We start from the raw sequence: 12,929 nt of genomic DNA, 5'->3' as shown, positions 1-12,929 counted from the left end.
AGATACAGAAATTAAAGGGTTGGGAATAAAGGGTGAAACATATAAATTACAAGCATTTGCTGACAATTTAGTATTTATTTTGGAAGAACCCCTGGAGATGATTCCTAAATTGTGGGGAAAGATAGAACAGTATGGAGAAATAGCGGGATTAAAAATAAATAAAGAAAAAACTAAGATAATAGTAAAGAATCTTACAGATAAGCAAAAAAAAGATTGTCAGAATCAATGGAGTAGTGAAATGGATAGTGAAAAAGGTTAAATATTTGGGTATATATTTATCAGCCAAATGCTCAACAATAAAAGACGACAACTATATAAGGCTATTGAAACAAATAAAATTAGACTTGGAAAAGTGGAAGAATTTGCAACTGTCAATACTAGGAAGAATTGCTACAGTTAAAATGAATATATTGCCGAAGATTTTATTTTTATTTCAAACAGTTCCGATAAAACTTAAGAAAAAATTCTTCCAAGATTTCAACTCATTAATTTTGAAGTTTGTTTGGCAAGGAAAGAAAGCTATAATAAAGATGAAAACGTTGCAAGATGCTAAGGAAAATGGAGGTTTTGGGCTACCTGAGTGGGCTTTCTACTATCAAGCATCTGTATTAACATGGGTGAAAGAATGGATAACTCTAAGGAATAAAAGGTTGTTGTATTTGGAGGGACACGACTTAAAATTGGGATGGCAAGCTTTTTTGTGCTACGGCAAAAATAAAATTCATAAGTATTTCCAAAATCACTATATTAGAAATGCTTTGATAACAGTATGGGGAAAAATTAAAACTAAAATATATGTAATATGTAATCCTGAACTTTTTCTATTAGGTATAATACCAGAAAAGATTAATAAACAAAGTTTATATTTGGTTCTACACATTACAACAGCAGCAAGAATAACCTTCACACAAATACTGGAAAAATGAAGGAATACCACCAGAGGAAGAAGTAATTAAAAAAATATTGGAATGCACAGAGATGGACAGATTAACTATGAGATTGAAAGATAAAGAAGAAACAGAATACTACCAAACCTGGGAGTCATTCTACAAATGGCTAGAGGAAAGAACCAAAGATTAGGACTTGACTATGTATTAGTGCTTTTGAACCCAGACTGCACGGAGGTTGAAAAACTAACATATGTATGTAAGAAAAAAAGAACTAATAAAATCTCTAAAAAAAGAAGTGATAGTATCATTTTACACTGTGCAGGTGAGAACACGCTTGGAATACTGTGTCTAGTTCTGATCATCATGATATGAAAAGGATGTTAAGACCCTGGAAATTGTGCAAAGAAAATCTATAAAGATGATAAATGCCCTGGAGGCTAAATCTTATGACAACAGTTGAGCGACTTAAGTATCTGAAGCTTATCAAAGAGAAGGATTAGGGCTGATAGTATAGAAGTCTTCCAGTTTTTCTCAACATTCCTTGAGGGGCAATCACAGAGAAGAAGGGGGTGATCTATTCTCCAAAGCACCTGAAGGCAGGACAAGAAGTAACAGTTGGAAGATCATAAAAAATTGATCCAACCTAGAACTAAGGATAATTTTTCTGACAATTAGAATAATTAATCAGTGGAATGGGTTACTTCCTGGAGTTTTGGGTGATACATCACTGGAGGTTTTTAAGAAGAGATTGGACAGCCATTTGTCTGAAATGGTATAGAGTCTTCTGCTTGATACCATATGGAACAAAACTGACTGAATCTAGATGTTCTGCACGAAGCTTCCTCCCAGAAGGTAACAAGGAAAACAGGTCATGAAGAGGATATGTAGCATCCCAGACAATACTGCGGACCCTACTCAAGCATTAGATAGAAGGAAGTGAATTACCAATAATCTTTTACGCTATCCTCACCACTCTCCACTGCCTTCCTGTCTGAAGCAATGTTTCCAAACCAAACAGTAGTGCAATACGACAGGATGCTCTTTATCATCCCTCTATAGAAAGTGGTAAGGACGGGGGAAGGAGAATGTACTTTTCTCATGCGACACAGAAAATGCAGGCACTGCTGTGCGCACTTCACCAGTGTCTCTGTTGAACAACCAAGTATCGCTGTCATGTTCGTTCACTACATTTTACAAGTTAGCTATCAAACAAGTTAGCTAACTATAAAAAATATAGTATTATGTTAATATGGCCAGCTGTATTATTCAGTAAACATTCAAGAATTTATTGAGTAAAACAATAAAGAGCCCAGTTCTTCAGTAGTTATTGCTGTCAAACAAAAAGTGCTAAAAGCAGGTGTAGTAAAAATGAAACCTTCCTAATTATGTTAAATTCTGGCATCCCCAACTATTGGCCATACACGTTAGGCCAGGGGTGTCAAACTGCTGGCCCGCAGGCCGGATGCATCATGAAGAAACTGCGCCTATCCCATTGCCAGCAATGGGGAAAAAGCTCCAATATGTCGCACGATGTCACATGACGTCACAAGTTTGACATGTTTGGCTGATGAAAACTACAGGTACTTCTAGTTAATAGTTAAGTAATCCTAACTGAATTGCTATATTCATAAAGGTAAAGGTAAAGGTTCCCCCGCACATGCGTGCTAGTCGTTTCCGACTCTAGGGGCCGGTGCTCATCTCCGTTTCATAGCCAAAGAGCCAGCATTTGTCCGAGGACGTCTCCGTGGTCATGTGGCCGGCATGACTAGACGCCAAAGGTGCACGGAACGCTGTTACCTTCCCACCATAGTGGTCCCTATTTTTCTACTTGCATTTTTACGTGCTTTCGAACTGCTAGGTGGGCAGAAGCTGGGACGAGTAACAGGCTGTTACAGTAACAGTAACACTGTTATGCGGCACTCGGGATTCGACCCGCCAAACTATATATATTCATACAACATGCCAATTCCTGATAAATTAACATGATTTACTAAATTATAACCAATCTCCTTTGATTCATGCTGTAAAAATACAAGACAATTATATTTTATCTTACCAGGTTATGCAAAGCCAGTCCATGGATTTGTTTAAAGTTTAGTGTATTGTGTGAACCCATAATACTGAATTAAATAAATCACAAGTAAATTACGTAATAAACATGTTATATGAACATTGCTTTTCTTTAAGGAACAAAACATACTGTAGATCCATTAGGAATTAAGTGACTTCTTACAAATGAGAATTTTTTATGTTCTCTATTCTCAGCTGTTCATGGTTTCCTGGTAGATGCTGGGCATTTGGCAAGGATTTAAAGAAACAAGTTGCAAAACAGACTCAGCTGTTTAAGCTTTCATTTTAAAAAATGTTCTATCTATCTCCTCCTTTCTTATGTCTGTAGTTGCACCCAGCCCTCTTCTATCCCTTACAGTGCTTGACAAGCAGACAGCTGGTATTACAAAATGTTTAGCTTCCTTCCTTTTCTGTATCACTGAAGACCACACCTAGCAGCTGGGACATTATTCTGGGTGATAAAGTTCAACTCTCTAAGCCACAGGTTCCTTTCACAGTTTTCTCTCCAACATCAAGTAGTCCTGCTGTGCTATTTTGGTGTCTCAGCCTTGTGAAGACTGCATTAGAAACACAAACCCAGTACAATCCCAACACAGATTGAAAAGGTAAAGTCTTCTCCTCCCAAAGAAACATGAACAAGCAGGAAATCTGAGTTATGGTTTCCACAAATTATACAGTAGCAATCTTCAAAAAGTAGTATTAAGACTATGAGAACAATTCCCTCTAGATTTGCTGATGATTCACCAAGGCCTATAATGCATGTATTGGACAGAGGATTCTGTCAACTCGAATATCCTTACTGGAGAAAGCAATTTTTGAACTGGATGATACCCAGTGCAACTTTCTTTTTTTTTCACAGTACAAAAATCTTGACTTTACCAGGTACATTTTGCATAGTCTGAATCCAGTTTACCTTGTCAGAGTAACATCAACAGTATTAATTTTACTTCTTCTATGTCTGTCTGTAATGACCCTGCTGTGAGGACGTTTAAATATTAGTTGTCTAAAACAGTAAAGTCTAGCACCAGTTTCACTTTGCATTGCTGCACATATTTAAGAAATATAAAGTGCAACCACAAACTTAAATTACTTTTTCAGGGCTGGGACAAAGTATTTCTGATAAAATTGCCTGACCTCTGAAGTTATAAAAGTTACCAGATGTTCCAAGGTAGGGATGGGGCAGCCTATGGCCATCTAAATACTGCTGAACTACAACTCTCAAAAGCCTAGCTGCTATGATCAACCTAGCCTCATTTGATGAATGGTTTTCTTTTCTGTACTCAAATTGAAATGAGCCAAAAGAGTTGAGGGAAACACACTTGAATTGCTGTTAATGAAGTATAACAGAACTGGCAAGGGAAAAAATCATGTATTTTTAAGGAATAAAAAATATGTTTACCCTTTTTACCCCTTAAAAAGTGCCTTTCAGTCTTGACTCTTGCAGTCTACATGGACAAGTCCCTGCAGTGATCTTGGCAACATTTGCAGAAGTGATTTGCCCTTCTCATCTCAGGGCTGAAAGTGACTGACTCAGTCATCTGCTGGTTCCATATCTAAGGCAGGACAAGATCTCACAGGTCTCCCAGTTTCTAACCTGGTGCCTTTAACCATGTCAACAAACTTTCTAATATCCTTCAAGGTTCAGCCCAAAAGGGAGAAAACTGTTCCATCTGACCTCACTTGAAGTTATTCTAATTTATCTATCCCTATAGGAATAAAAATAGAATATGGATTGCTATTTAAGAGCTGACTTGCTTCAAGTCTCTCCTTAGCTGTAAATCCCAGTTAGCAAGGCCAAATCCTCTTCAGAAAGCTATTAAGAAGTCTTAAAAAATCTCATAAATGTAAGCCCAGGCTCCAGGGTGGATTCAAAAAGAATACTGTCAAGGTTCCCAAAGTTCTTGCTGCTACATCTCATGGTCACTAAATTTTGTCCATAGGAGAAACGCTTCTAATATTGCAATAGGAAATACCGTTAGAAGGATTTAATTATGGAAGAAGTTTCCAACCTTTAGAAGTGTATTCTTGAGAATCATAAATAGGAAAGATTCTGATAGCATAGCATTCTTAATGGTGCTGGTATTAAGAAGCATCAGAGCATACAAATCTTCAAAGTTGGTAAGGCTTCCATGACTGTGATATGAAGCAGCCTTCTTCCATTTACAGTATAGAGGCTTGGCAAGAGCAGGGTGGCTCAATGGTTAGAATTGCAGGCTATTCCTGCTGACTGACTGCTGCCAGCAGTTCGAGTGTCACTGGCTCAAGATTGACTTAACCTTCCATCTTCCCAAGGTCGGTAAAATGAGGACCCAGATTGTTGGGGCAAAATGCTGACTCTGTAAACTGCTTAGAGGGGGCTAGAAAAGTACTGTGAAGTGGTATATAAGTCTAAGTCTTATTGCTATTGCTATTTTTCCCCCTACAGACTTTTGGGATTCAACTTTTATTAAAGGTTACTCAGCAAGCCTCCCATAATGAAGAGGTCAGGAATCAACCCCAGGAAAGCAAAAAGAAGATTTTTACCTTGGAGTGTTTCCCAAGATCAAATGTCAGTAAATCAAAATAGATTTAATGTTTTTAATAATTAAATTAGTCATTTCATAAAATGCACCTTTGCAAATCACAATAAATAGAAATACATTTTTCCTCCTTTAAAACCTACTATATACATTGCTTGCATCCACAAATTCATTACAGGGAACAAGCCTTCAAAACAAGCCCTGAACACTTTAGCCAAAGATAAAATATTAAGCACACTTTAGAAGTGCGTAAAAAGTAGGCCAACCACCAAAATGCCAAGAGGGAAACAGCTACTAATGGCTCAGGAGTTATAAGTTCTTCTGAGATAGAAACTAGGAAGAGCACAAAATGGGTGAAAACTTTTAAAAAAACAGTCCTGCACAATTAGACCTTGTGGAGTTATGGATCCTGTATTTGACAAAGAAATGGGAACAAATATCTTGACAACCAAGAAGAAAAATATCCTAATCATGTTTTCCATTCAAGGCTAGTTTTCTGTCAACCACCTTTTAATATATTTACTGTTGGTGCTCTAGAATGATAACCACTATGATAATTCTTGTTAGGAACCTAATGCAATGCTTCAGAATTGCTAGATCCTTACATATACACTGAATAGAAGAGGGACACAGAATTATACACCAAAAGGAAAACAAGCATCACAAGACTGCTGAAATTTTGGGATAGGTGGCAATGGAAGGAGGTCACAGTCTAGCAGCAAATGCAGGTTTTGTCTCAAAAAGAGCCTAATCTGTTCGACCTGAATGGTACCTAAAATACATCTAATTTTAGAGACCAATTCAAGGGAAGAAATGCAAGAGGTCAAGCTGAAATGCTGCAGTGCAATGTGATTTCTAAGGAACTGGTACATTTGGAAAAAGCTAGAAATCAGAAGTACAGAGAACTCATTCAATATGTATAAATAGAAACAAATAATTCAACACACATTTTGAGGTAGGGCAAGAGGAACTATCTTTGTTCCGGGGGTTTGGGGGGAAAAAGGACAGTCTTGGGGAAGAGAGGCCTAGCAGGCAGAGGAGTTAGCTTGTTCCAGACCAGAGGGCTCTTTCTGAAATTAAGCTGGGACAAAGAGGTGCTGCTCAAGGATGCACTGGATGTGTGAAAGCCCGAGATGCTCTGCTAGCTCCAGTGGTGTTCGCCCCTTATAGTCCTTATGCTGCAGTTGGGATTGAGGTGCCAGGAAGCAAACCACATCTGTGTGACCTTCTCGAATAGCAACATGGATGGGCAGTGAGCCAGAAGCATCTGGGACATTGACATCTGCACCATGCTCCACCAAGATTTTCAAGGTATCAAGAAAGCCAGTGCGGGCAGCATCATGGGCAGGTGTTGTGCCAGATCCATCTTGAATGTTAGGGTTGGCACCTTGCTTCAACAGTTCTTCAGCCACAAAGATATTGCCAAACATCATTACCTGTGGGAAGATGAAGGATGAAAGAGAACGAAGCAGGGGATATACAGCCTCAACTCTCATTAGGTTGGCAGGCAAGCTGTAACCCCATTTGCTGATTATGGGAAGTAATAGGGTAGGCTACCTTCCATTGAAGGCTATGTTTGTACAACATACTGAAACATAAACAAATAACTAATTTAGTTTATACATAGTTAATATGATTTAATGGTTTGGGCAAAACTGAGTTAATTAAATAAGCAATTATTATATTAATCACTTGCACAGCCATAATAACTACATTAATGGACTCTAGACAAAAAAATCACAAAATCCATAATTCTGCCTTTCTAAAGTCAACCTTTTTATCTGTTATAAAAGGAAATAGACAGGCAGGCAAGATAGAACAGAACAGTGGAGTTGGTTGGTTGAAGAGCTCTACTTCAGCCTAGGCAGATCTTCCAGTAATTATACAAGCAAGATAGGGTGTACCTCTTTTCTCCAAATTAGCTGTAGACAAGCCACCTCATGCCCTTTAAATGACCCCATTGGGCTTGAACCCAACAGGAAGCAGTGCTAGCCTGTTTGGCCTGTGTTTGTGTACTATTTATTTAAAACACAATGATTATGTTTAAATGCTGGGCGAGCTTTCATGCAAAGGTAGAAAACATGGAAAAGACTATAAAAATATGGAGAAGGTGCTGTGGCCATAATCAATTATTGGGCTGAAATCTAGAATCAATTTTTGGTTCAGGGAGATGTCCTTGAAATAGCAGCCACTTTTCCTAGAAGTGCCAAATCAATGGGAGTGAACAGAGGCTGGGGAAAACTGCAGAATCAGAGCCTCTTCACCCAGGCCTCCGGTGTCGCCAGGAGACACTGTTTTCTCTAGGAAACAGGAACCATGGGATGCCTCACTTACCTGCAGCGCGGTCTTGCCAAAGCGATTATGGGAATCGGGATGCACCAGCTCCAGATGCAGAAGGTGTCGTACTTCAGCTATATCCCCCCGGGCAGCAGCCCCGGTTAGCCGGTCTCCAGCCCGGATCTCGGCATTTCCCAGCTGCATGCCAGCACAGGCACCTGCAGGGAAAAAGGACAGGCGAAAATGAATGAACTGACCAACAGGCGAACAGGATTCTTGCGCTGCCACAAGCAGGCTTCTTTTGTTGGCACCGAAGCTCGCGCAGTTGTACTCTCACACCGGCCAGGCTGCCTGCCCGTCCTGCTTGAAAGCGGCTACTATTTCCAGCGTGCGGGAAAAGCACTTCTGTAGAGGCTTAGATGCTCCGCATCTCATTTCATTCTTGACGTTTGACAACAGGCCGACAGGGGCTAGCTAAATTTTCCCATCTCCCCGGCGGCGGCGGCCTTCCCTCGGGCGGGAATCCTGTTCGCTCTTCGGCACTTACCTCGACTCCCGGGAGGTAGGCTCTTGTCAAGCAGAGCAGAAGCCAGCGCTTTGCTCCGCGTTGCCTATTCGGCTAAAGGGATAGCCTTGCTGCTGCCCCCAAAGATGTTGGCCCGGTTAAAGGGTTGTGACAAGACAGATCGATGCAGATGCTGCTAAAATGCCGACCCAGGGAGGTGTCTTCGGAGGCTCGGCTCCCTCGGGGCGGGGCTGTACTGAGAAGGAAAGCCGCTGAGGACTGCCGTGGCAGGCAGCACCGCCCGTTCCTTCGCTTGCCCGTCCAAGCGAGAAGCCGGCACAGAAAGTGCTAAGCCCACCCCACCCATTGAGTTGCAGCCTCGCTAGGGCAATATCCCCTCCCTTGGCCCCGCCCCCTCGTGCCCGGACGCCGTTTGTTGCTTTTTTTAATTTTATTCCGCGCTATTAATTTGGATACATTGTAACCTGCCTGATTCTCCATTCCACCTCCTTCACCTGGTCCGACCAATCATGAGCCGGCTCCGGGCAGGAGCAGGAGTGCTTCGTCTTTGGATTGGTTCACTAGTGGCGGACTGCTGGGCGGGTCTCTTAGATTCAAACAGCATTTCGGGCGGGAAGAAGCTCCCAGCTCGTCTCCAGGCAGGCGAGGCAAGCCAGAGGTCGCGACCTGGGTGGGGCGGGAATAACGTAAGACGACTCTCCAAAATGATTCTCGCCGTGCTCGTGTAAGCGAGCAGCCATCCCAGCCATGTTGAGTTTGGAAATCAGTGCTTTCGACTATCCCCGACTAAGGTTTCCTTGTAAAATCCGCTTTGCTCGCTCTTGTACACAACAGGAATAATTGTTTTTGAAAAAATGTAACTACATGAATTTTATGTAGTCAGGTTTAACTTCACAGGTGGTAGCACTTCTCAACTGCAGAAGCCAGACTTACTTTTTTTTAGAAAGCCAAGTCAGGTTTTCTATATATACTCCATCACATACCGGTTTATCTGTCCTTCCATAGAAAGGATTTGGAAGAGCTATACTAAACCCTGCTTTCAATCTTCAGTTTTGATGAGTTTGCTGGAACTCTAATGTAAGCTACCTCAGAATTTGCAAATATCCCTGATTTTTCATAATGCTGTCCTTTATCTGCCCTTCCCCCCCACTGTAAAGACAGCCTTTGCCTCTCTTTTTGCTCTGTAGTAAAACTTGTTTATCTAATTTTCACCAGACCAGACAGTCTCATCTGGTAGAGCTCTTCATTTCATGGTAGGTAAATCTCTTTGCTCTAACTGGTGAATGTGAAATGAGACCAGAATGTCCCCTCTTCTGTCCCTAGTCCCTGCCCTCTGCATCCATTTCATCCTGGGCTTCTTGCCCCTTTCAAAAAGATCTTCACATGGCAGACTGCTGAAATCCACTTTTGTTTTGTTTAAATTTTACAAATTCATTAGTGGACTGGTAAATGCTGGATTTTCATTTTTAAAAATATTTCAAGTTGACTGATGGGTCATTAGAATAGTGGACGCTTCTTTAAAATAGAAATTAGCAAAATCTCTACAGATTTCCTCTTTTTACCCAATGATAGGAAGGAAGAAAAAGCTATGGTTCCCTCACTCCTACAGGTCCATCAGAGGACACACCTTAGGGAAGGTGTCAAATACAAAAAATCAAGAGAAGAGGATCATATTGTGTTTTCTCAAAAGTAAGACCTACCCCAAAAAATAAGCCCTAGTTTTGGGGCGAGGGACAAACCTAAAAATCAAGTTAGGGCAGGGGTGGAGCTGCCCCATGTACCTCTTACCCACTTACCAGGCCTCCCATAAATTGACACCTGCCTTTCCTCGCCAACCCACTTTTGCTGTGTCCCCCGGCCTGCATTTTGCTATCACTGGCTTTCCTGGAAAGACCTCTGCAACTGAGACACAAGCTACAGGTTTAATCTATAGCTCGGTTCTTGGCTACAGAGACCTTCCAGAAAGGCCTCTGATGGTGAAATGCAGGCCAGAGCTCCATTCTCAGCTGCAGAATAAAGCTGCTTCTTCAGCCACAGAAGTGGGCTGGTTGAGTGGGGCTGTTGGTGCCGCCACTGCAAGGTGAGTGGAAAAGACACCCCCCCCGAAAATAAGACCTGTTGCCTTTTTTGAAGGCAAAAACAAAAAAAATAAGACCGGGTCTTATTTTGGGGGAAACAAGGGATAATAGTAGAAACTTCAGGTCCTCAAAGACTGATCCATAGAAAGGAAATAACTGATGATTCCTTTTCCATACAAAAGGGAGATAAAGGATCAGATGCATCCACTAATTTAGGGTCTGGAGCACAGGTCTGCAACCTGCGGCTCCGGAGCCGCATGCAGCTCTTTCAGCCGTCTCCTACGGCTCCCAGTCCTCTGCCATGTGCAGTCCAAAAAAAAAAAAAGTGGGACTAAAAAAGTTCAACCAATCAATTCAAATATGCAGGGTAGGTGCATATCTCGCCTTGGCTCCACTCTTCAGTCAAACCCTGTTCTGCGCATGTACGCGCATGTGCACACATTTTTTGTGGCTCTCAGTTTTTCCTTTTGTGAGGGAACCGGTTCCGAGTGGCTCTTTCACTGTTTCAGGTTGCTGACCCCTGGTCTGGAGAGAGTACCTAGTCAATATTAAGCATTTATTTTTAAAAAGTTTTTTAAATTTTTTAAATTTTAAAATGCTTTTTTAATGTTTTTATAAATCTTTTTCATTTTTTAATTTCTTAAACATTAAAAAAACAATTTACTTATTTTAATTCTTTAGAAATTTTTAAATTCTTAATGATCTAAGAGGAAAAAAATAAAATATCACAGAAAAAGAGACACTTAAAACGGAACGCAATGAATTTTTCAAGACAGAGAACAAAAGGTCAAGAACTATTGTAAAGTTACACTTCGCAACACAGAGAATATTTAAATTTTAGAAATTTTAAATTTTTTAGCAAACAAAAAAAGTCATGGAGATCGAGACTGACACTAGCAACTTGCAAAGTGTGCCATATGTTTCAGCTTATGCCCACAGAAGACCCAAACTATGTATCGAATGGACTGTATTTGAATTACTAGAAGAAAAAATAAAGGGTTTAGAGGCTACTATAGCCATTCTGAAACTCAATGAGAAAAGCAAGAAATCCCAACCTAAACAAGAAGACTACAACAAAATAAAACAATAGGGAGCAAACAGCTTCCCCCCAAAAATGATGACCCCATATATGAACATAAAGAAAACCCATACACCAAACTGAACAAAATATAGAACAAACAGCTTCAATAAAAAACGAACCTACATATATACCTCACAAGTACTGGAAAGAATATATTTGGAAAATGACTTGCTCATCTTATCAAAAGGGATTTAAACTAAAAATGAGTGGGGAGGGGGGCCAAACTACATGACCTATAGAACCTGTTGTTGTTGTTAGCTGTGAAGTCGTGTCCGACCCATCGCGACCCTATGGACAACATTCCTCCAGGCCTTCCTGTCTTCTACCATCTTCTGGAGTCCATTTAAGTTCACACCTACTGCTTCAGTGACTCCATCCAGCCACCTCATTCTCTGTCATCCCCTTCTTCTATTGCCCTCAATCTTTCCCAGCATTAGGCTCTTCTCCAGTGAGTCCTTCCTTCTCATTAGGTGGCCAAGGTATTTGAGTTTCAGCTTTAGGATCTGGCCTTCTAAAGAGCAGTCAGGGTTGATCTCCTCTAGGACTGACTGGTTTGATCCCTTGCAGTCCAAGGGACTCGCAGGAGTCTTCTCCAGCACCACAGTTCAAAGGCCTCAATTCTTTGGTGCTCAGCCTTTTTTATGATCCAACTTTCACTGCCATACATTGCAACCATAGCCTTGACTATACGCACTTTTGTTGACAGGGTGATATCTCTGCTTTTTAGTGTGCTGTCTAGATTTGCCATGGCTTTCCTCCCCAGGAGCAAGCGTCTTTTAATTTCTTGGCTACAGTCCCCATCTGCAGTGATCTTGGAGCCCAGGAAAATAAAATCTGTCTTCCCCATCTATTTGCCAGGAATTGAGAGGGCCGGATGCCATGATCTTGGTTTTCTTAATGTATAGAACCTAATTCCAAGCAAAAACTACTAGATAAGGAGGAAGGGAGTAAAGAGAAAAAAGAAATAAAAAAGAAAAACAATGAAATAGTGATGGAAAGGATGGAAATCCCACTTACCAAGAGGGAAATACAAGAAACATACTTAAGACCAATAAAGTACTCAAATGCCTATACACTAACGCTCAAAGTTTAGGGAACAAGCAGGGTGAACTTGAAGTATTAGTACAAGATATAGTTGCCATTACTGAAACCTGGTGGGTTGAAACTCGTGACTGGAATGTACTGATGGAAGGATATAAACTATTCAAAAGAAACAGACCCAACAAAAGAGGAGGTGGAGTTATATATAAAAGATCACTACATCTCTACAGAAATACACAAAACTAAAACTGAAAACCTCCTAGAATCCATATGGGTCAATATAAAAGGAAAAAAGAATGACAACTAACCAGAAGAAATAGATTTGCTAATCGATTAACAAATGTATGTAGGAAATATATAATGGGAGACTTTAACTATCCTGATATCAACCGGGAGATAAACTGCAGCAAGTGGGCGATCAAACAAATTCCTAAACAACTTAGCTGA

At 40.7% G+C, this 12,929-nt stretch overlaps 1 protein-coding gene across 2 annotated transcripts; it reads right to left on the bottom strand.

Annotated features, from left to right (window-relative positions):
* Positions 1 to 5,558: 5,558 nt before the first annotated feature.
* CDKN2D (cyclin dependent kinase inhibitor 2D) lies at positions 5,559 to 10,766 on the bottom strand. Of its 2 annotated transcripts, none has more exons than XM_081319828.1 (3): positions 8,751 to 10,766; positions 7,814 to 7,974; positions 5,559 to 6,915 (listed from the first exon to the last, which is right to left on the bottom strand). In XM_081319828.1, the coding sequence occupies exons 2-3, from the start codon at positions 7,958 to 7,960 to the stop codon at positions 6,556 to 6,558; spliced, it is 507 nt and encodes a 168-aa protein (XP_081175954.1). In that variant the 5' UTR covers positions 7,961 to 7,974; positions 8,751 to 10,766; the 3' UTR covers positions 5,559 to 6,555. The 2 variants fall into 2 exon arrangements, with proteins under 2 accessions (XP_081175954.1, XP_081175955.1); XM_081319829.1 differs by lacking the exon at positions 8,751 to 10,766 and adding an exon at positions 8,304 to 8,709.
* Positions 10,767 to 12,929: the final 2,163 nt, after the last annotated feature.

This window comes from Vipera berus (assembly GCF_964194415.1).
Source record: "Vipera berus genome assembly, chromosome: 2".
In the NCBI taxonomy this organism is placed as follows: Eukaryota; Metazoa; Chordata; class Lepidosauria; order Squamata; family Viperidae; genus Vipera; species Vipera berus.
Note: the sequence above shows the minus strand (reverse complement) of the source record. Positions and strands in the feature narration are given on the sequence as shown.